Source organism: Candida tropicalis (genome assembly GCF_000006335.3).
Source record: "Candida tropicalis MYA-3404 genomic scaffold supercont3.1, whole genome shotgun sequence".
Lineage (NCBI taxonomy): Eukaryota > Fungi > Ascomycota > Pichiomycetes > Serinales > Debaryomycetaceae > Candida > Candida tropicalis.
This window is the reverse complement of record NW_003020038.1, coordinates 928,109-951,571: the sequence shown is the minus strand read 5'-3', so window position 1 is coordinate 951,571 and position 23,463 is coordinate 928,109. Positions and strand designations below refer to the sequence as shown.

At 35.0% G+C, this 23,463-nt stretch overlaps 9 protein-coding genes across 9 annotated transcripts; 5 read left to right on the top strand and 4 right to left on the bottom strand. All coding sequences in view use genetic code 12, as the record gives it.

Moving 5' to 3' along the window:
- Positions 1–4,171: 4,171 nt before the first annotated feature.
- Positions 4,172–4,546, bottom strand: CTRG_00439 (uncharacterized protein; the record flags this gene model as incomplete). Its single annotated transcript, XM_002545612.1, has 1 exon — positions 4,172–4,546. The coding sequence occupies one exon, from the start codon at positions 4,544–4,546 to the stop codon at positions 4,172–4,174; it is 375 nt and encodes a 124-aa protein (XP_002545658.1).
- Positions 4,547–6,110: 1,564 nt separating this feature from the next.
- On the bottom strand, positions 6,111–8,411 carry PMT6 (dolichyl-phosphate-mannose-protein mannosyltransferase; the record flags this gene model as incomplete). Its single annotated transcript, XM_002545611.1, has 1 exon — positions 6,111–8,411. The coding sequence occupies one exon, from the start codon at positions 8,409–8,411 to the stop codon at positions 6,111–6,113; it is 2,301 nt and encodes a 766-aa protein (XP_002545657.1).
- Positions 8,412–8,887: 476 nt separating this feature from the next.
- On the top strand, positions 8,888–9,547 carry CTRG_00437 (uncharacterized protein; the record flags this gene model as incomplete). Its single annotated transcript, XM_002545610.1, has 1 exon — positions 8,888–9,547. One exon carries the CDS (start codon positions 8,888–8,890, stop codon positions 9,545–9,547), a length of 660 nt encoding a protein of 219 aa, XP_002545656.1.
- Positions 9,548–9,571: 24 nt separating this feature from the next.
- Positions 9,572–10,912, bottom strand: CTRG_00436 (glucose-induced degradation complex subunit; the record flags this gene model as incomplete). Its single annotated transcript, XM_002545609.1, has 1 exon — positions 9,572–10,912. One exon carries the CDS (start codon positions 10,910–10,912, stop codon positions 9,572–9,574), a length of 1,341 nt encoding a protein of 446 aa, XP_002545655.1.
- Positions 10,913–13,076: 2,164 nt separating this feature from the next.
- On the top strand, positions 13,077–15,365 carry FAV1 (Fav1p; the record flags this gene model as incomplete). The annotated part of the gene is made up of 1 exon (XM_002545608.1): positions 13,077–15,365. One exon carries the CDS (start codon positions 13,077–13,079, stop codon positions 15,363–15,365), a length of 2,289 nt encoding a protein of 762 aa, XP_002545654.1.
- Positions 15,366–16,382: 1,017 nt separating this feature from the next.
- CTRG_00434 (uncharacterized protein) lies at positions 16,383–17,390 on the top strand (the record flags this gene model as incomplete). Its single annotated transcript, XM_002545607.1, has 1 exon — positions 16,383–17,390. The coding sequence occupies one exon, from the start codon at positions 16,383–16,385 to the stop codon at positions 17,388–17,390; it is 1,008 nt and encodes a 335-aa protein (XP_002545653.1).
- A 345-nt stretch (positions 17,391–17,735) lies between these two features.
- CTRG_00433 (tRNA (guanine46-N7)-methyltransferase) lies at positions 17,736–18,593 on the bottom strand (the record flags this gene model as incomplete). The annotated part of the gene is made up of 1 exon (XM_002545606.1): positions 17,736–18,593. One exon carries the CDS (start codon positions 18,591–18,593, stop codon positions 17,736–17,738), a length of 858 nt encoding a protein of 285 aa, XP_002545652.1.
- Positions 18,594–20,675: 2,082 nt separating this feature from the next.
- RBT7 (Rbt7p) lies at positions 20,676–21,650 on the top strand (the record flags this gene model as incomplete). Its single annotated transcript, XM_002545605.1, has 1 exon — positions 20,676–21,650. One exon carries the CDS (start codon positions 20,676–20,678, stop codon positions 21,648–21,650), a length of 975 nt encoding a protein of 324 aa, XP_002545651.1.
- An 851-nt stretch (positions 21,651–22,501) lies between these two features.
- On the top strand, positions 22,502–23,440 carry CTRG_00431 (uncharacterized protein; the record flags this gene model as incomplete). Its single annotated transcript, XM_002545604.1, has 1 exon — positions 22,502–23,440. The coding sequence occupies one exon, from the start codon at positions 22,502–22,504 to the stop codon at positions 23,438–23,440; it is 939 nt and encodes a 312-aa protein (XP_002545650.1).
- Positions 23,441–23,463: the final 23 nt, after the last annotated feature.

The window sequence follows — 23,463 nt, the reverse complement described above, 5'->3', positions numbered from 1 at the left end:
AAAATGTCACTCCAGCACGAAAATCTGAGGATTATCACCGCCCTACTATTAGTTGCTCCGCTAAAATATATGCGTCTTGCGTTGCAAAAGTGCGACTCAGAATCACAAACAGAACAAAATGAATGGCGATATTCATCGTTCTTGGGATGCTTTGGCCAAGCTTCGTGCGCATTTTTCCTCAATTTAATGGCCAAGTTTCCATCAGTTTCGCAACACTTTCTGCTGAAGTTCTGAGTACCTAGACACCTGTTACCAGCACAATATGTGTACCCATTTTCTTGAACTTAGAGTACTAATCAGTATGATTGTATATATTATTGAACAAGTATTTTAGACAAATATTGACCAGTGGCGAATGTAAATCAAGGTGGTAATAATGGACTTCAGTTGAACAGCAGATTCCTAGATCTCTGAAATAATTTATGATTATAGGCGTCTTTTAGATATGATAATGTGTGTGTCCAGTAATGCGTCGTATTCAGCATCCATTTCCAAATTTCTGAGCATTAATTAGGTTCTCTCTTAATTAGTTTAATTACTGATATCACTAGGACCAATTTTAATGGAAAAAGTTATTGAGTTACGAGTGAAGTACTGTCAATCTCTACTGCTTATCGGCCCAAAACCTAACTTGGTACTGCCGCTTATTTGCTTGTAATCATAGTACCAATTTCTAACTAGTCAGACAAACGCCACTCGATACAATGTACTGGCAGTGAAGGTCATTAATGTGGGGTCATCTATTACTAGTGAATGTAAGCGGCACCTGTTGCTACTGTATGAAGCCATTGAAGGAGCATACTCTAGGCGATTAGCAGCTATAGTCTTTGTTCTTCCCAATTTAGTATTCTTCAGTAATTTGCTCTCCTTAAAGTCTTCATGGCGACGAAATTGTGTATGGTAGTCTTCCATTCAAAATCTATATTGTATATTTAGTCAACTACATATAATAGCAAATCACTAGGATAATATTTAATATGATTTGTTTCTTTAGTCTATTATGTATTGCTAAGTACTTGATGTGAATTTCAACTATACCCACTTTTGACATAATCTGAACAACTAGAAGTAAAAGTGATGCAAAGGATATTTAATGTATAATAGCTTGTAATAAACAATTGAATTATAAATAATGGCCTCAGTGGGTCTCACCCTTAATAATGAGGGTTAATTTATAAATTGAAGTGCCTTCTAATTACTCCAGTTCATTCTCCCAGATGTTCTATTTAAATGATGAAATCGTTCCTCGAAGAAATTAGCTTTACTCTTAAGGTGATGTTATTAACTAAAGTACTGTAGTCTCAAATTATTGCAGATGAGATTACTAAGAATTAGAGAATTGTGAACTAGTGCTATCAGAGTACGAAATGAGAGCAAATGTCGAAACAGCAGTATCCCCAATACGAAGAAGTTGGGCTACAAATTTGTCTGACAATGTACAGTTCTACATGAATTACTGGCCGCTAGTGCTATCTGCTCATGATTGTAAGGGTTGTGATTAGGAAGAAAGGAGGTATCCAGATGTGACCAACATTTGAAATGGATATGTAGAAGAACTCCGCTGAATAATTAGTTTTCGGTGAAATAAAGTATGATATAATTAATTGGCATCGGGGTGTTATACCCAGGAGTCAGTTCAACACGCGTATAACAATGTCTGGTACTCACAAATTCACTTATACTTTTGCCTACACTTCATGGCTATGCTGCTATATAACGGTACCCAAAGTTGCGCTATACCCATTCTGTACGTAGTTAGAATTGATTCCTATTACCGCATTGGCATTCTAAATTTGCTCAGCGTATTGCCATTTCTACTTCAGTATACCCATGGACTGTACCTAGATTAAGATCTAGTTGTCGCTATATTATTCGGAATATTATCCTAATTACCCAATTGACCAGCAGTAATCTGTGGACTGAATTTGGCTATCCACCCACCGCATCGCACACAAATTGTCGCATTGAAATGTAGTAGCAAGATGCTTGTGACGGCGAGAAAAGGTCGCACTGGCCAACGCGAATTTTTGTCACCTACGCCCGAGAGCGTCTCTTAGTTTACAGCGAAGCTGAAAGAAAATGTTGTAGAAGTTTCCAAATTTTTCAACATCGATAAGTTTTCCATTACTGGAAGCATAGTGAAGCTTTCCGATTTTTGAAACATAGCGAGTTGCCACTTTTTATATCGTAGTGAAGTTGCCACTTTTTGGCGATATAATGAGGTTTCCCACCAGAGCATTCACAACAATATATCCTACAAGATCAATTATACGACACAAAGAGGAATAAAACTTATACTTCTGTTGCTGCAAATTAATAGAAAACAATTTACATATTGTATCCGTTATCTTTAGAAAAACTAATTGTTCACAAGCACAGACAACAAATGCATAGATCTACTTCATCTACAATTACCATATCCAGCTAGATTTGCTGTTAAATTTTTTACAACCACCACTGAGATTACAAAAACAAGGCATCAGAGACACCATTCTAAACTACCCAAATCGGCCTAAAATTGTGAGAAAAATCAACATTAAAACCATCCAGAAGTCATTGAAAACTGTCCTATCTTGTTCAATTCCATTATTAACGTGTTCAGAAAACTCCCTTATGTATGGTCAGTTCACCCCCTTTTTGTGTTTGATACCTGCGTCTGTGTCTGTGTTTCAATCCCACACCCTTAGAAAAAACTTTTGCAACAGCCGAAAATACAGGGGCAAATTACCCGAAAAAGTGTAGGGAACCACCACAAGAAAGTACCCAAAATTTGATTTCAAGCAAGAGATTGGTGAAGGAAAATGATGCAGTATAAATAGCTACTTCTAATTGCTGAGCTGGCATTTGCTATTGTTGGTCTCCACTAAGAGGATCTTGTGTGTTGCAATTGACACTAACACACATGTGAGTACTCCAACTAGACAGCACACAACATTTTACAACACCATAATAGAGACACACACGTCCATTGTGTCTGCTTTTGTCCACCAACACCTGTTACCAGGTGCTAATCTGTAATTGGTTCATTTAGAGGAAATTCCGCGGTGGTCGTGCGATGTGGTGAATTTGTCTTTTGGTAGCACCACAGAGTTGTCTACTGCTAACAGTACAGGATCACAGATGCCTGGAAACAGCGTGAAATCAAGGTGAAAACGTGTATTTTGGGATGTGTGCGTGTTCATTTTGATATATGTTACATTGTGATCACTAGATATATGTGTTTTCTATTTGTTGTGCATTTTCTGTATAAATTTGCAGCAAAACACCATCAAAATTTCCCATCAGTTTGGATTTCAAGTTAGTGTACATGTAAATTACGTTCATATAACACGAACTGATGTGAGGAATAGAGTATAGAAACAGTGTGAGATACGATCATACCATAAATAGAACCAACATACCACAAAACACGTCAACTAGTTGGATAACAAATAAATTTACTAGTGCATATCAAAGTGTTTCGCAGCATAACAAAAAAAATGAACAACAAGCATAACAAATATCGAGCATAACATATATAGAGAATAACAAATATATATCATAACAAATAAATGCCCATATCAAATAAATGCCATATCAAATAAATGCCATATCAAATAAATCAGCATACCAAATATCGAGCATAACAAACACACAGCATAACAAATATAGAGCATAACAAACAAATGACATAACAAATATAGAGCATAACAATAAATTATCATAACAAATAAACAACATATCAAAATAATCAGCATATCAAACTAGTCAACATATCGAAATAATCAACATATCAAACTAGTCAGCGTATCAAATAATCAGCATAACAAACTAGTCAGCGTATCAAACTAGTCAGCATATCGAAGTAGCTAGCATATCAAAATAGCTAGCATATCGAAATAATCAGCATAACAAAAATAACTTTGCTATGCCAGGAGTTTGATATGATAGAACACAAAGATCATTTTGTTATGCAGCTGCCTCCACTCTTTTTTTGTTATCCCATTAGTTGAGCGCTTTTATGTTATTCTTCGTTAATGATATGCTCCACCTTGAAGGGGAAGCCAGGCTTTGTGATCTATATGTAAGACCCTTTCCAACAATATGACCCGATACTTTCCCACTTCCGGGTCAGCAGTGTTCCGATATTCTACGTAATACCTCTCATATTTTAAAAACTGCATTCTAAGTCTTATTCAGTCTCGATATGCCTATACAAATATCTTTGCTGTGTTTGGCAGTAGTTTCTACACATACAATTAGTTGTAGAATTTTGCGACACGGAAAAAGGGCGACAGTGGTGCGACTTTCTGATATCTCCGCTTTTACTTTTACTTTTCCTTTTCCGCAATGTCGCGTGGTAGCTAAAATGTGTGTTCCGACATTGCCTGAGTGTCAAACTTTTTTCTTTCAAAAATGTCTTACACCGGATAAACCTTAAAATGTCGCCTGTCATATGTGTCGCATGGATACACATGTCGTAGGTACCAGCGACATGGTTGATGCGACATGGTTGATGCGACACGAGATACGCGACATGGTACATCCGACATGACTGATGCGACATGATAGATGCGACATGATAGATGCGACACGCAGCATTCAACTTGCGACAAAGGGTGCAAACGACATTTCATAGTCCAATAGACACCAATAATGACAATACCCAAATCACTTGAAAGGACAATGAGATGACACTGATAGTGATCTCTTTTGGTGTATGATGCTCTGAAGAACGTTTGTTGTGCCATTGCCACCAATATAATGAATTGAAGTTTGATATAATGTATGAAGAAACACTGGCATTGTACGTTGCATGTGTGTTGGTAGAATAGCAGAACGTGGGTTATCAAAAGAGCAGTCAATATACTAGTATCGCATAGTGGATAGCTGTATATATGTCTGCTTTATCATATGGTATTGCATGTAAACTTATACTGAAATAGATTTGGTAATTATTATGTCTACTACTAATCACAGAGCCGTTGCTACAGCATGTGTAGCTGCTGCAACTGTTGCTATCACAGGTTCTGACAACTCAATTTGTATTATAGGTTGTGGATCTTGAAATGCAGCTAATAAAGTACACCAATGGCATGTTTAATGTGTGGAATATTTGTCTTTATTTCACGCTTTAGTCCTGGTATCCTATCTATTAGTCTACATGTTGGCTATAGTCAATGTATTATCCTACTATCCATCAATTGAAGCCGTGGATGACTTGATAATGCATTGATAATTAAAGGGAAATTGACACCTTGAATTCATGATCTTACCAAACATATATGACTGCTTGCTCACTCAGACTGAGGAGCGGTACTCCTATAATGATTTGGCAACTACCAGGCTATCAAATGGACACGTCTGTCAAACATTGACTTCCTCCCCATGCTAAGCACTTCCGACCGTTGACACATAGTTCCGGTCATGCCTCAGGTCCCTTGATGATTGAACTTTAGGAAAGCTTGCAACAAGATGACGCATTCAGGGTCGGTGAATCACAAAACTCTAGATACAATCACCGGGCATATCATATATGATCCAGCCCAGCATAACATACAGGGTCTACTGAGCATACCAAGAAAGAATTGAGTTTAGCATAACAAATAACATTCGAAGAGGCATATCAAATTAGTTTCGGCCGAGCATAACAGTATAACTTCACCCGAGCATAACAAATAGGGTCCACCAGGCATAACAAATAGGGACCACCAAGCATACCAAAAATATATTCACCCGAGCATATCAAATTAGCTTTACCCGAGCATATCAAATAAACATTGAGCCGAGCATAGCAAACTAATAAAGACCGAGCATATCAAATTGGTTTCATCCGAGCATAACAAACACATTTCGGCCGAGCATAACAAGTAAACAGGTCTGAAGCATAACATAAAACTCATGAAGACGCATACCAAACAAAACGTTGGCATACCAAAGAATAATGTATGGGGCATACCAAAAGAAAAGCTTAGTTAGAAATGACACAAAACTAATAGACACGTGATTCCATGGGCAAACCGAAAGTGAAATCCGGTCATAATTCAATTATTGAGACAGGTGGTATAATTAATTAAGATAAAGGAATATATTAACAGGATTTCTATATATGTCCAACTACTACCAATGTGCTAGATCATCCAAGAACCAAGTAGTTTCAAGTGTTTGTAATTCAGTGAAGGACCTTCCATTCCGAACGACAAATCCTTGAAATACCAAAAGGAAGCAAGAATAGCGATATAAAACAAAGAATAAATAGTCCATCTAACACCAATGTTCTTGCTTATAGTCTTGTCAACGACAAAACCAAAAAGAAAAATAGCAAAGTAATGGGCAGGGAGGTAATGGTGAAGATATTTTACCCTACCCATGAAGATGAATGGCACATAATGGAACAACCAACCGAGAAACAATAATCCACCTTCCGCAAGTGAATTCGAAGTAACCTGTCTCTGGTAACGGAAACCCTGTACAAATGTGTAAACTAGGAATAAAGCCACTCCTGCTGTGGACAACCAGGTTATTAATGGGTTCCCAAGTAAGAAGTACTTGATATCATCGGCTCCCCAACCACACATTCTAAGACCAGTATGCAAAACTGGCCATTCCCACCATTCCGAGCTCAACTTGTCAAACTTGTCTGGATCTGGTATTAATGCCCCGTTTGCAGCCATCATCCCGTAATTTAACAAAACAAATTCCTTCCAGAATTTTGGCTTAGGAGGAACATATTTTTCATTGGGAGTCGGCAATTTATCATTTACGTGCTTCTCCACATTCCACCAAGTGTTCTTATCACGACTGAAGAATGAGAACTTACAGGCTACCTCTCCTTGACCGTATCCCCAAGAAGGGTACGATTTTCCTGTGGTTGCCAAGTAACAGCCCAATTGTTTATGCTTCAATCTAAAATTGGTTGATATTGGATGAAGCACATTTGCGTCTTCGGAATGGAACTTTTCAGATGGTGATTGTTCCTGAGTTTGAATTTCAAGTATCCATTCATCAGCATAGTCATTTGATTCAACTTCTCCGGAGCAAGAAACTTCAAAGTTGCTTGAGGTTATTGGTGCTGTGATTGAATTTGCACGCAAATAACATCCAGTTTTCTTGTGATTTATTCTAATTGTAGCACCGTTTGGTACTGGAATCAGGTAGTAATCTACGCCATTTTCATTTTCCAAGGTTGCATGCTTATCTTTCAAGCCTTCTGAAACATCAAATTCAATTAAAAAATCATTGTTTTCATCCTTGAAACCGTACGTAGTTACTTGTTGCTCTTGTGATCCACCAGGGTATTTGTGGTCATGAGAATGAAGGAGATTGGGTGACAATCCTTGAGATCTCATTGTCACCAAAGAACCAAATGCAACCGTTCTAGGACCAGAGCCTATGTCAGACCCGATTAAGGAGGCTTGTAACAAGGTTGAAATTGACCCATCACCTGGACCTGAATGGTTTAAAACCGCAAAATGCACCTTGAAAGCTGTAATATAAATAGCAGTTGGGATTATTATCAAGGAAAACACCCTTATAATCCAATGGGAGGTATAAGTTTTCCATGTCATTTGAGTCGTGGACACAGTTTGATAGAACTTCATCAACAAATCATAAATCGTGTAGAACCCTACAACCGCAGTGACAAAGAGACCCACCCATTTAACTGAACACACACACCCAATACCTACACCAGTCAATAAAAACCACTTAATTCCACTTTTGGTCATCAATTGATCTTTTTTGGAGAGAATGTGCAAATTGACTAAACCAAAGAAGGTAAACACAGTAAAAAATAGCAACATCGAGTCCAACAAGATAAACTTAGATAGTGTTAATGAAATTTGTTCAAAAATAACCATTAAACTCACAAGCCAACACGTAAACTGACTATATCCTAAGAGCACGGCAGTTCTATATGCCAATGGAGTCACAAGTATCCCAAAAAACGCGTTGAATACTCTCATAAAGACATAATTCATATCATCTGGGAATGGGTTACCACTGTCAAATTTAAAATTTCCATCGTAGCCTGCCAAATATCCAGAAAGTGCAACCAATAGTTTTCCTAATGGAGGGTGGACATCAAAGTAAAACTCTCTTTTAAGGTAATGGGATCCAAATTGACCAAAGTGGGCTTCGTCCCAAACAACGTAGTTTGCTCTCTCAATTCTATAAAGACGAATAAAAGATGAAATTGCTGTCAATATCAATGGATTAATAACCCTGATAAATAAAGGATGCACAGAATCAAAACGTCTAGAACTGATATTAAGTTTAGCAGTTTTGTCAATTATTTCATCAATTCCCAAATCTTTATCATCCGGCGATGTTAACCTTGTACGAGAAAGATCTTCTTTTTCCTTTCTTTTATAAATTGATCTGTCTTCACCACTTTCATGTGATGAAATTCCTGATGAATATGCATCGGGCATGGTTTTCTTGGAAGATATGTTGAAGAAAAATCGTTCAGAACAAGATATAATTCCTTTGCTGTTTATGTTTTATTTTTTTTTTATTTTTTCACTCGTTCAATTCTGATGGTACCCTGTATTTGTCACGTGATATAATGAGGACAAAGAATCCTTTGCTGTGCCACCTTTTTGCTAAGGAAAGGTATGGAAAGAGAGTGCATGTTTTTCTTCAGGCCATATCTAGCATACTTTATTGGTTTCTTCGATTTGTGTGTGTGTGTGGTCTGTGTTTTCTTTTTATAATGACATACAATTGAATTACTCGTCCAGAACCAACATCAGTCGACGTAAAACATCAAGCGAATATTTGTCGTGTTTTCATTTTCCGAATTTTTTTTATTTTTTTTTTTTTTTTTTCATACGTTTTTTTTTTCATGCATTTTTCAACTGTATTCGTATAGTAGGGACTTTCTTATAAAAATCAAAGAACCATAACGATGACTACACCGATCGAATTGCTTTACAAATATGAAAGATTATTAACAGCCTACTTGCAGTCCAACTCTTTCACGGCAAATTTGTTGATTACCCCAGTATCAAAATTCATCACGGAATCTTTGATAATTATTTTCGTGATCTTATTGAGTTACGAAGTTATATATTGGAGTGGAATATATTTGAAGTTGTGGGACTATCATGCTAAGGATATATTTGGAGACGTTCCAATTCATTGCTCCCATGTTTATATTCGTTTAAATATAATTGACCGTGAAAACAAAAATGGATTGGACACTTACTACCATTTGAAAGCTACCAAGAATAACTTTTACAACTGGAAACAGATCAATGAATTAAGCAAAAAGATTTTCAAATTGGATAAATTCATCAAGTATTATTTTGAGTTCAGTCCAGAGGATTTTGAAATGAACGAAGAGCCCGAGTTCGGCAGTACTATTGAACATTTGCGAAACAAAATTTTACTGTTGGTTATTGAATCAGACTATTTAAAACAATTCAGTCATGACGACTTGACCATTGAGGATGTCAAGGTTTACAATAATAAGTATGAGGAAGTGGAATCCAAAGAGAACAACAATTATTTAAGCAAGTGTAATATTGAAACCGGCAATACAATCGATGTCGTTATAGTTATTTAGGAACTACAAATGTATACGCTAGATTTATCCATTGCTATGTAGGATATTTTTGAAATTCTTGGAAGGGATTATGTTCAAATCAACCATTCTTTGTTCTGTCAAGACCCAAAGTTTGATCAATTTTTCTAACCTTGACCCTAAAGATAGATCAGTTAATTTGGTAACATCGTCTTCATTGTCACGTACAACAAAAGCGTTGTCCTTATTGGAATTGTCCTCTTTGTCTGGCTTAAACAACAAATTATTTGTACTGTTAATGGTGTATTCAATCGTGTCAACATCAATGTCATCATCAGAATCATCATCCAATAAGTCGTCATCTTCCTCTTGATTTCCATGTTGTGGCTGTTTTTGCTGTGGGTCAATCAAACCAGTTTGATCTATGCTATCACTCCTACTTCGGTAATACTTGGACTTGTACTCATCGAGGCTGGATAAATCAAACTCAGCAAATTTTGGTCCATGGTACGTTGTGGTCATTTTCCGTTGGTTTAACTCATCATCCCCTTCCAATACATTGTCGGCTAGATTGTTTTTGGTTGCAGAGCCTGACTCCTTCTTGCGACTCTCGAACAAGACATCATTGTTTTCACTATTGCTATGTATATTCAAGATAGCACGGTTAACCAATCTATAGCATTGACTTCTTAAAGACAAGCTAAATATCTTCTTCAATTCTTCGGGCAAATCTGCTTGGTCCTCAAGGTTTTTAATATTTGGATCAAACCGAAAACACAATAAACTCATGGTAATTTCCAACTCCTTCAACAACTTGAACAGATTCGACACTTTATTGATCAAGTTTTCACGAACAAACTGTAAAATTGTTGCAAGAAAATCTTTTTCCGACTGATCAACGACATTGTTAAACTTGTGATTTCTGATCATTTCCACAAGATTCAATCGTAGCAATTTGAAATGCAACAAGTTATTTAAATCTAGAATCATAGGGTAGTATTGGCTGATTTTCTTAATTGCTTCAGTTATCTCCCCATTAAGTATAAGTGTTTTGATTTCTTGTCTCTGTAATATTGAGGAATAACTCATGGCTGACGTGATATCTTTGTTATCGTGAACACGAGATACTCCATCAAGGTCGTTGGCGACCGTCTTATTATCATTGTAATAGTGTACAACCATGTCTGAAAACTCCCTTTCATTGTTTGTTTGGTCAATATTTGTCATGAATTGATTAGTAGGGATAGAAGCTGTCGGATCATGTTTCGTGGAGTTGCCGGTCAGATGTTCATTATTCTCAGGGGTAGCATTCAATTCCTTGTTGAATTCAATGGCTGCTTGTTTGTATCCTTCGTGAATAAAGTAATCCAAGATTAGTCTATTGACTTTCTCATTCGAAGAAGACATTCTGGAAGCAGAAGATATTCCTGTTGTGTGTTGATTTATATAACATAAGAGAAAGTCAACTGGCAGTGGTTGGAATTTTATCAACAAAAAAAAAGAATAAAATCAAACACCAACCACCACCTCTCTCCCTCGCCCCCCCTCACACGATTTTAATCTTATATTTTATTTTTTTGTACCACGGACACACACCCGAAGTCGTGTACAATGTGACTATAATTACTGTCATGATAATAAAACATCAAACAGTTTTGAATCTAATTAAAGGCATCATGCAAAGGCAGGGCCATCATTTATGTCTGTGATATATGTAAAGTATACATTGAATAAAAACAATCTGTACAATGGGCCAACTTGTTTAGATAGTAGTTATTTTTTTTTTAACTGTGCAGCAATGTTGCATTGTGATTCACTATTTGATAGGCAAAGTTGTAAGAATGATGATCAACCCCAAAAGAATAACCACATAAACCTACAGCTATTAACAGCATCAACATGTCTTGTATCCCTGACTTGGAATCTGTCTGGTTTCAATTAAATATGATGACATGTAATCAAATAATTATTGTACTGGCTTCGTTTAACATTTTCATTGAAATTTTGTCAATAATCCTCAAGAAATAAGATCACATTACACAACCAACCTTAGCTCTTCTTGATCATCCAATATTATCATGTATGAAACCAGATAACCACAAGATTACGTAATTACAAGTCTCTTGTCATAGAACAGATAAAGGAAAAAGGAAAGATTTTCCGAATTATCTTATTTTATTATTTTTTCGCCAATTTAGGTAGAGATCTCAGGAACCAAAAAAAAAAAAAAAAAACCTGAAATATAATCAAGGAGATCCAATTAACAACGCGAGGGACCAATATAGAGCAAAAAAATAATAATAAACTAAATCAACGTTTAATGTTGTAATTCTGAAAGGGTTAGTTTTGACATTTAGATAAGTCAGATACAATCAAAAGAGATCTTCATTAAATTTAGCAACGCGTTTAAAATGATTTATATCTCAAGTAAGCAATAAACCGAAGAACATCATTATTTTTTTTTTATTAATTTAGTTTCTTACATTTTTAGAGTAATAATTTACGAAACAGGCATTTCGATTGCTTTTTTTTTATTTATATTGTATTCAACATTTTGTCATCAAATGCATCCAATATGTGCACCCTTGAATTATTCTATTTTGGCTCATCTTATAATCTCTTCTGTTGTTATTGTCGCGTATCATTGCAAAATTCTGTATTGTTTTAGAATACAATTTTACTTTTGTGTACAAATATAGTTTTTGGTTGGCTCATTTTCAACTGATACAACCCACCAGTTCAACGTGTGCACGCCCTTAAATGGATGATGGCAACTTTTTGTTTTATTTTTTTACTTACAGGTGGGATGATTGATACTAAGTGAAATACATTTCCGTGCTTAAATTGAAATTGTGTGTGTAACTAAGCCATACTTGAGAACAAGATGTCGCAGCCAGTTAGGTACCACTGGGGTCTATTGTTCAATTTGTTGTTGCATCTGGGTTCCTCAAAAGGGGTAAAAATACAAGAACAATAAACAAAAAAATATACGATTCTAGACTCAATTTCTGCATAAAGTCTAATCTGTTTGCTCCAAATGTTTGAATTAGTATTCAATCAATTCCATATCTGAAACAAATTTGGTTCACACCTCATAGTTTAGAGCGAGAGAAAAAGAAACAAAAAATATTCCCATGTAGTTTATATTGAAACTTCAATGTTAGAGGAGTGGAGGATTCTTGACTTTTTCTTTATATGTTTATCAAAAAAATTCTCTATCCCTTTCACTGGGAGTTTAAATTTGAATATATATAAAACTTTTCCATTCTTTTGTTCAATTTTTTTACTATTCTTCTCCCCTTTTTTTCTTTTTTTCTTTCTTTCTTTCTTTCTTTCTTTCTTTCTTTCTTCTTACCAACTCATTAAAATAGTTTATTTACTTTATTTTTATCTCGTCTTAATCAAAATACCCTTACTTCACAATATTTAATATTCTGAGGATACATTGTTAGTTAACTGGCCTTTTTTCCTTTTCGTTTTTCTTTTTACATTCATCCATTCGTTTCTATTATTAGTATTTTATTTTTGAATTTTTGAAAAAGAATAACTGCCTTGCCCCCGTCTAACAATAATGGATTTAAACATAATAGAAAATAATCATAAAAAGTCACACTCCTCATCCTCACTATCTGATGATAAAATGAACTCATCTGCTTCAACCACTTCGTCTTCAATTATCACATCTTCATCGTCAACAACAAATACAAATAATTCTGACCTTAACAATAATCGTATCAATAGTCATAATTATTACCAATATCAACAGCACCACAACTTCCTCAAAAGCTATCCACCACCTGCATTAACATCTTTACCACTAGACATCCCATTGCAAATCAAAGAAGTGGCACCAGGCGATACATCCTTCAGTTCAACTGATACATCGTCTATCGAAGATATTAATGCTCGCAATAATCATTTTGCTATGATATTTAATAATTCACAGTTGAAAAGAAAACAATCAGAACACCATACACTTAGCCAACCACCTCCTATATTGTTATCTCCTGTCAGGGAAAACGAAGAACTAAGATATAAGAAGATCGACTCTCCGATGTCTGACGAGTTTTTCTTTCAGGACAATTTTACCCTGGATTTCAAGTTCCAGTATCAACAGAGTATCATTGAATTTTTGAATTACATCATTGGCAAATACAAAGAAATGGAGAATAGTATCAGGAACTATCAGCATTGGTGGAACGTCTATACTTTCAAACGTCAAACTTTAGATAATTTGATTGAAATCTGCAATGGATTTAAACTCATGATTGTTAGTATTCTAAAACAATTAAGCATAAATAGTGGGATCATAAAAGGAAACAGTAGCAACAATATCAATCCCAAAACAAGATTCCATAATGATGACGATTTGATTAATTATAATGTTTTCCAATTTGTTTACAACTGTTCTATTGAAAACATCAACATTGGCCACTTGATCAATACATCCTTGTTTTCGAATGCTTTCAAGTTCAACTTGTTGAGCTACTATTACAAATTGAATTATTTGTTGATTAATGTCAAGGATCAGAAGAACTGGTTGGTTATCCCAATGGAGATTTGGTACAAGTTGCCTTCATTCATCAAAATCATCAATGATAACTTAATGAAGATCAATAAACCCATGACAAAAGACTTGGAAATAACATTGGTAAAATTAAATTCCATCACAACAAAGTTTCCTATTGTGGATAACTTGAAGAAAACTGATCCAATCAATTCGTGGTCCGATTTTGAAAAGATTAACCTGTTGATAACTAGTAAATTCCCCGACTATGTGCTGTTGAATTCCACACAACAGTTTTCAGACTTTATACCCCGACCATTATCTACTGCAAATGATATCAAGATTATTCATATGAAGAAAGTGGTCAATCCACCAAGAAAAGTAGAAAGTTCACCATCAACTAATAATAATAACAATAATAATAGTAATACTAATACCACTGCTAACAAGAGCAATAATAATAACAGCAGCAATCCAACCACATTAGGACGAGCATCATCTTTGAAGAGGTCATTGAGCAAGATTGTCAAACGAAGTTTATCTACCAATGATGCCAAGGAACGATGCGAGAATCCAAATGAAAGCCCAATTGTGAAGTTGGAAACAAATACTCCTAAACAAAACCCACCTCAGAGACACCAATCGTTGCAAGAGCATCTCAGACGTCTGAAGCTGGTAAAAACACCTAAACGAGAAGATTTGGTGTTGACAAATAAACAGCATCCACCGTTGCCTAATGCTGTTCCTCAAGTGACACAATCACAACAACCAAGTATCCGACCAACTATTGAACGATACAGGTCCATCAATGGTAAAGCAAGCACAATCAAGAAGGTTGATAATTCGGCAATCCAGTACCAATTGGATTGTTTGGTTCAGTTCCGTAAAAGACTCTTTCAGATTGGTCCACAATTATTAGAATTTTTGCATTTGCAATTGAACTATTGTAAATCATGGGAAGCATTGATTGAACAAAGAGAACTAATTAACAATAATGGCAATGATCCTTACATCAAATCGATCTATCAGTCGTTCCATGAAAAGTTGTTGAACCAAATCGAGTTCACCAAGCTGACAATAATATTACACATTGCTGATAGATTGATAATACCAATTGACGAGTGTTTAAAGTTGTGTGACCAAGGAAAGGGAGATCCAATCAACGTCAACAAGTTTATGGAGTTGATTGTTGCGCAGTATAACAAGTTGTATTGCCAATGGTTGGAAGGAATCATTGGACCAAGAAGTATTAAAGAGTATCAAGATTTATGCAGCAAGATTGGCAAGACCAATGGTGAAGACATTATCCAATACTATGACCAGTTGACTAAGTTGAAAAGTTTGGTGATGTAACGTAATATGTGTATATATGATTTGAGTAATTTATAATGTACAAATGATATGTTTTTATTTTTATTGTTGTAGGTATAAAACTGGGGGATTTGTTGTTGTCTGAATAGTTGGTTTTGACTGTTGACTGCCAGTTTGTTAATCACGTGTTTGCTCTTGATTTCTGTTAATTGTCTTGTGATTAGAAAAAGAGAGAATTCAGCTGTCAAATTCAAATTCAAATTCAAAGTTGTGGTTGTACGCATACATACAATCAAACTTTTTAGTTTTTGCTTTTCCCCTCGTCTAGCTTTTTCATTTCATTTCATTTTTGCCTCTCTCTTTGGAAACGAGCAAGCATAAGAATAGAAGGGCAAGACACAGAGTCACAGAGACATAGCGACACAGAGACATAGCGACACAGAGTCACAGAGAGATGGTGCAGCAATCAAGCGACTGAAATAACTATTGCTTACAGCAACCATGACCATAGTGGTCTCGTGATTATTACAAGGGGGGGATGGAGTTAACGTTCTTATTTTTCTTCTCGCATAGGCAAATGTAATGGTGGGCCCTCTACACCTGTAAAATTAAAATTTTTGGTAAAGATCTGGCCATTATTGGCTGTAATGTAGTTTTTGGTTTATACCTGAATGGGAAAATTTTAGAGAAAGAATAAATACCACACACATACAAACATACATACAGATATACATACAGATATATAGGGAAAGACAGTCAGACAAGACAAGAACCCTTGAAGCAACCATCAATTAAACAAACAAATAAACGGAATAATAATAATAATAATAATAATAATTATTAGGGTGTCGTAGTAAATTAGGTCGAAGGCAACACACGACGCCAATCAGTAATTTCACTAAAAAAAAAAAAATCTCATTCCCACATTCCACACCTTTAAATCAAACAAAAAATTTAGAGAAGAAAATTTTTTTTTTTTCCCTTTTATTCTATTTCTATTTCTACTTCTTTTTTTTTTGCTTTATTCATCAAAGGTAGTAATAGCTCAATCGATCCATCATGTCTGCATCAATTCCTAACACTTCATCATCTATTCCATCAGAATCCATCCCATCATCCAATTCAGCATCCACAGCTTCTTCTCACCCTGTTATCTCTGGTAACTCTGGTGAAACTTGTCCTTATCATTCCGCAGGTTCTTCCTGTGATTTGTTAACTTGGAAGAACCCAATTAAGACCGGTAAGATCTTTGGTGCTATCATCTTTGGATTGATCATTTTCAAGACTGTCAATTTGTTCAATATCTTCTTCCACTTGGCATACATTGGCTTATTGGTCTCTGCTGCTGCTGAATATTCCGGTAAATTGATTACTGGTAAGGGATTCCTTTCAAACTTTAAATACCCAAACAAATTCAGTGCTAAGAAGTTCAACGATCAAGTCTTGCCAGAATTGGCTCGTATCAATGTTCATTTTGAAGAAAGCTTGAACAGAATTGTTTATGCCCACGACATTGAAACTACCTTGAAGGCTGCTGGTTTATCTTATGTTCTTTACAAATTGACTTCTTGGTTTTCTTTGTATGTTTTGATTTTTGTTTCTGTCATCTTGGTGTTCACTGTTCCTTTCATTTACACTACTTACAAGAAGGAAATTGATGCTGCTGTTAGCGATGCCACCAAGATTGTCAAATCCAAGACTACTGAATACACTGAAAAGGCTCACAAAGCTGCTGGTCCTCACATTGAAAACTTGATCCAAAAGACCGGTCCAGTTGGTGCATTTGTCAAATCAAAGATCCCAGTCAGAACTGCTGGTTCCACTGTTGGTGAATCAAGAGCCACCTCATACGGTACTGATGCTGACAACAAAATCAACACTTCTACTGCCACCCAAGCCTCTGAACCAATTACCACTGCACACACCACCGGTGCTTCTCAATTCCCAGATGTCCCAACTTCCAACTTGCACTCTTCTTCTGTTCAAGAAGTAGCTGATAAAGTTGCCGCTGATGTTGACGAATTTGCTGATTCCACTGAAGAATCATTCAAACCAACATTGAACTAAAAAAAAAATAAGAGAGGAAAGAAAATAAAAGAGAAGATTGAACAAACAAGTAGGTAGTAACTAAGTGATTCTTGTCTCCAGCAAGTTCATTTTATTTTGAACTACATTTATTTATATTTTTTATCTACGATCAATTGATGAATTATCTACATTTTCCTTCTTCATTTTCGTTTTCATCTTCAATTTTTTTTTGCCATTTTGTTTTCATTATTCTTTGTTTAGTGTTTTTTTTTTATATATTTTTATCCTTATTCTTTTTAAATTGTTATATATATATATATATATACATATATGTGTATGATTATTATATTTATCATTGTATAGTATACACTCGTGTTTGTTACATTACTCACAGTCTTCAGGGTTTGGTAATCTTTTATAACATGCAACCCATTTTGAACCTTTATTACGGGTAACCTTTTGACCTTCTTCAGTAGAATTGTACATGATCTCAACACATTTATCTTGATCTTCCCATTCTTTGGATAATCTTTCAAATAAAGGATGTTCATCCAAATGTTTCACCATCCAGTTATGTAAATCCTCAACATCAGTAATAGTATAAATAATACCACCTTCCTTCAACACATATGCATACTCACTCAATAAAGTATTTGTTATGATTCTAGCCTTATGTTTACGTTGTTTAAAATGAGGATCTGGGAAACAGAAAAACATCTTTGATAATTGACTTTTTTTAAAAAAATTTGGTAAAAATTTCATTGCATTACCTCTTAAAACCCCAATATTTTGATATTTATAATCATCCATAGCATGATTTTTTCTTAAAGCAACAATACGATCTTCAACATATTGAGTAACTTGAACTCTAATTTCCATTCCTAAAATTAAAGATGAAGGAAATTCTGGTCCTAATTTAATCATTAAACCACCATATCCACATCCAATATCAGCAATTTCAACTTTACTTGTATTATATTCAATAGGATATAATTTTGACCAATCCATAGTATCTGGACTAGATGGATATTCTAATCTATGATCAGAAAATGGATTTGAATGAGCACGTTGACGATAATATTTCTTTTTTGGTAAAGCAGTACTAGTATTTGGTTCTGGTGTTGTTTCATCAAATCTTGCTTGTTTTCGTACATGTGATTTATCTTCACGGTATTGTTTTCTCTTAGAAGCCGCAAGTTCCTGTTGTTCTTGCTGGCTTTGCTCTGGGGTATTACTCGACATCTGGGAAATGTATTGAAACTACTGACAATCGATGAATGAATAAGAGATATAAGCGATGAGACCCAATGTATGAGATTTTTTTTTTTTTTTTTTTTTTTCAAGTTTTTCATTCTTCAAACTTTTTTTTTTTTTCATCTCTTTTGTATGAGTACTACAGGATTTGGTACTATATCATATTGGAAATCTGAATATATGATTAAACGTTTGTCCATTTGTAGTTCTATATACAATAAATACTTTTTTTTTTATCTACAAGAATATTTTTAATCTTTATTTTCATCAGTAGGTCCTTCCATATCTTTTTTTCTTTGTTCTAAATTCAAATACAAAGCGCTACCTGGAGTACTCAAAGTTCTAACCAAACCAGCACCACCGGCCATAGATAATAATCCAACCAATTGTCCTTGTAAAGTTTCTTTAGTAGGTAAACTTTTAAATTCATTGATTTGATCTAAATTCATAACTTCACTTTCAACTTTAGCCCCAAGTAAAAGTAATTTTTCATTAGCTGATTTCAAAACTTTCATCACAGCTGTGACAACAGAAGGATCACTCTTGGATATGGAAATAATTGCTGTTGGACCAGCAAGCAATGGATCTAATGGATGGTCAACATCTTTATTCTTAAGTGCTAAACCTTTTAAAGCAGGATCAGATTCATTGATTGATCTTAATAATAATTTAAATATACTACCTTTAATAACATGTAATCTGGCTCCAGCTTTAAGCAATTCTTCTCTATATCTAGAATTGTCATGTTTAGATAAATTGTTGTAATGAACAAACAACAAGATTTCATTAGTATCATATAAATGTTTGTAATGATCAAACTAAATATGTCTTTCTTGTGAATAATCCCTTCTCTGTGTCTCTCTTGATGAATTCTTCTTGTTCTGGTGATGCTGGAACAAAGTTTGCATAAACGTTGGACGACACAGATGAAACAGCAAATGTCCTTGTCAAATTAATAGATGAAGATCTTAAAGTACTTCTGAGTACCCCATTTAACACTGGTTTAGTAGATAACATGATTTAAAGTGTGGACAAATTAGGAATCCGTTGTGTTAATAACAAATGAAAATCCAGCAAATACAATACCAATGAAAGAGAAAACAAAAAAAAAAAAATTTTCCTTTTTCCCAATCTATGGTTCCTAGTATGGGTTTTGGTAAATTACACACGACCTCGATTTATATGATTGATTATTGTAAGCTTACTAGGATTGGGAATACTTCACACTGTCGGGGCTACATGTGCTTGTGGGAAATAGAAAATAGACTGATTTGGTAATAATAACAGTGCAAAGCATAAGTTACGGTTTAATGATGTATAGTACCTGAGGAATTTTCATTTCACAATGATGAATGCCGTCTTGGTTTGACTCCTAAAACGGGGATAGACATTATAGATAAACATGTAATTGAGATTAATATATCATTAGAACAATAGGAGGATAAAATTACTCCCATTTCAGAAATCTGGTAACAAATTGCAAAACGTGGGTTAGAAGGGGGGGGGGTTATTCCGGATTTGGTTTTGGCTTTTCAGTTCAATTGACATGCATTAAACAAGAACTTGTTTTCAAAACCTTCCTGATTTAAAGAGTACAACGTTTAATTAGCTCTTTCAGGTATAGCTAAGCCAAATATTACAATTCTATTCGGGTCAACTTTTCAATGAGTTCTGGTGAAAATTCAATGACAAATATGTTCGCCCAATTGAGAGATAAGCAAGATGAAATTCATTACATGGAACGACGACAGGTTGATAACAATGCAAATCAAACAAAAAACCCACAAGTAGGACAAAAAAAAAATGGGCACCAACAAGTTTCATTATTTTTGAAGTCCCACATGGTATCAATGTATGTAATTAATTAATTAATTAATGAATTAGCGCGCTATTACTAATGTCATTGTTCCAAAGGAACAATTACACACAACAGTCTTCTCCTTGGTTGCAAACGGCATCAATTGAACAATAGTATGTTAGAAATTCAGCATATTTAAGTAGCTCATGATGTCCTTATTTTTAGTTTGAATCAATTGCTATTATTAACAACAAAAACAACCGACTACTATCATGTTCTTGAGATCTGCTTTATTAGTTAGTCTTGCACCAATTGTTTTAGGTGCTCCATATGCCAATCCATACTTTGGTAAATATTTCCATGGTCAAAGAACTTCAGCTGACTCTTCATCACAAGGAAATAATTTCCCCGTTAAAGATTGTTCTGCTTTTATTAACGATAATCCTGAAGGTTCATGGTCTGGGCAAAATACTTCTGCCATTCCAGAAGAGTATTCATGTTGTTACGAATGGATGGGTACAATTTTGCTGACACAATTCTGGGATTACAATACCACATTGTTGGAAATTGCAGTCAATGGAACTACCCAAGAAGTTGTTGATGCCGAACTCAAAAGTTCTGTTGATTCTGTTCACGATGATTTGAAAAGAACATTCACTATTCATGGAACATGGAATGACATGAATAATGGTTCATACACTCAATACTGTCGTCCTGAATTGGAGATTAGTGATGAAAAAGATAACATTACCCATGTTTTGGTTGATGAATTCAATGAAGTTGAACTATATGAAATCATGTCAAAATACTGGGTGGACTCAATTGCTTCAAATGTTGACAACCTGGCTTCCGTGGCTCTTTGGGAACACGAATACAACAAACATGGTACTTGTTATGATTCCTTACAACCATCTTGTTTCACCGGGAATTACAGTCGTTTCGAAAATGTTGTCAACTATTATAGGAAAACAGTTGAAATTTGGTCCCAATTGGATACTTACCAGTTCTTGGCTCTGGAAGGTATTTATCCAACAGTTGCAAGAAAATACAAATTAAGTGATATCCAAGCTGCTTTACAAAAAGCCCATGGGGCTGAGGTCTATGTTGCATGTTTGAACAATTCCATTTCTGAAATCTGGTACTATCATCTCTTACAAGGCAGTTTATTGACAGGGAATTTCAAGTCCATTGATTCTTTGACCAATAGTTCTTGTAAAGAAGAAGAGGTCTGGTACATTCCAAAGTAGAATACTACAAATTTAAAAAGTCGTTTAAAAAATTTTAATTCTTTTCTAAATATATATATATATATGTATATATGCAATCTGTTCTTACGGTTGTTGATTTGTAAGCCCTATTTCTCTATGCTCTGCAATTAATTAATGTATGCGTTTCAGATGATCTGACTTACGTAATCCACTAAGAATTTACGAGGAGCAAAGCCAACAACAAACGCGCGAAGAGAATTATAAAAAGGAGACAGAATGATAATCTCAGGAGGCGCAGCCCATCCACAGGCTGGTGCTAATTATAGGGTGCCCAAGATGATCTCAATCTAACATTCCATTAAATGAGTATGGTTGTTGTAGTAGTAGTCGTAGTCGTAGTCGTTGTTGCTAGAGACACCCATGTGGATCCTATGTGTTTATTATTCTATTAGAATCATGTATAAAAAAAAAAACCCCCTTAAGCGCAAAGGAGGTATTTTATTTTTCTCTCTTTTTCTTCTTCTTCCACTGGGAAATCAGTTTTTGTAGTAAAAGTGTAAAATGCAATCAAATCCTAACAAAAAATTTTTCTTCATTTTCTTTAGGCTTTTTTTTTTATTTAATTTTAATTTAGATAATCCAAAAAAATAAATTAAAACAACACCAGAGAAATAGTTAAACTTAAATATTTCATAACCAATCTCATTTAGCTGTATTTATAGAGTGACTTTGTTTGATCAAGAAGAAGAAAAAGAAGAAGTTGATTTGAATTGTGCTGGGAATTTAACTACCATCTAGTTTTTGTTCAATCTTTTTATTTTTTTTTTTTTGTATTTTCATTGTTCTGTTCATGAGTGTGTTTTTTTGATCCCGAGGAATTTACAGATATTATGAATAGTGATCCTTTTCCACCCACATCATCTAACGGCGACAACGTTAACAAGATGAATAATGAACTGCCCCAGGGCCAAAACGACCTACATCCAGGTACTTCTGGTGATTCTCTCCGAGTACCTTCTCAAACTCGACGAAAACGTGGATTATCGTTGAGAACACAACTTTTCAATAAAGCATTCAACATCCAACAAGATCAAGAACCTGATACGACAAACCAACAAACCCCCATTCAAAATCATCTCCAAACACAGACACCATCGGAGCAAGTACAGAATATTGAGCTTCAGAGCTTCCCACCAACTCCGGAGATCAATATCCACGAGACTAGTGATCAACCTTCCATTGGACATAATTTACCACACAATGAACTGTATGGAAATCTACAGCCCCACTTGGCAAAGTCAACCACTCAATTGACATTGGAATCTAATAGAACAAGCACCAGTGGGTTGTCTTTCATATCAAAACGCGAACGTTCAGATTGGAAAAGATATGGTTCCCATAATAGGTTGTACCAGTCGTTGATCGACATCAAAAATAAAATCTTTCATATAAAACATTTACCTGCAACAGAAGAAGGTAGAATCATTCCACTAACAGTGTCACCCCAGTCTGTGAATTCATACTATCAAGACGAGTTCTATGAACCGAAATCACATAGTTTTGTTGATGAAAGAACTAATCAGCCATATATCAGCAATATCATCACCTCATCAAAGTACACTGTGTACACATTCTTGCCAAAACAATTGAAGGCGCAATTCTCGAAAGTTGCCAATTGTTACTTTATGGTTGTGGCTATTATGCAAATGATCCCTGGGTGGTCAACTACAGGTCATTTTACCACTATCATTCCATTATGTATTTTCATGTCTATCTCAATTGCTCGTGAAGGGTTTCATGATTGGAAAAGCCACGGGCACGATAATTGAAAAGGAAATAATAAAAGAACAAC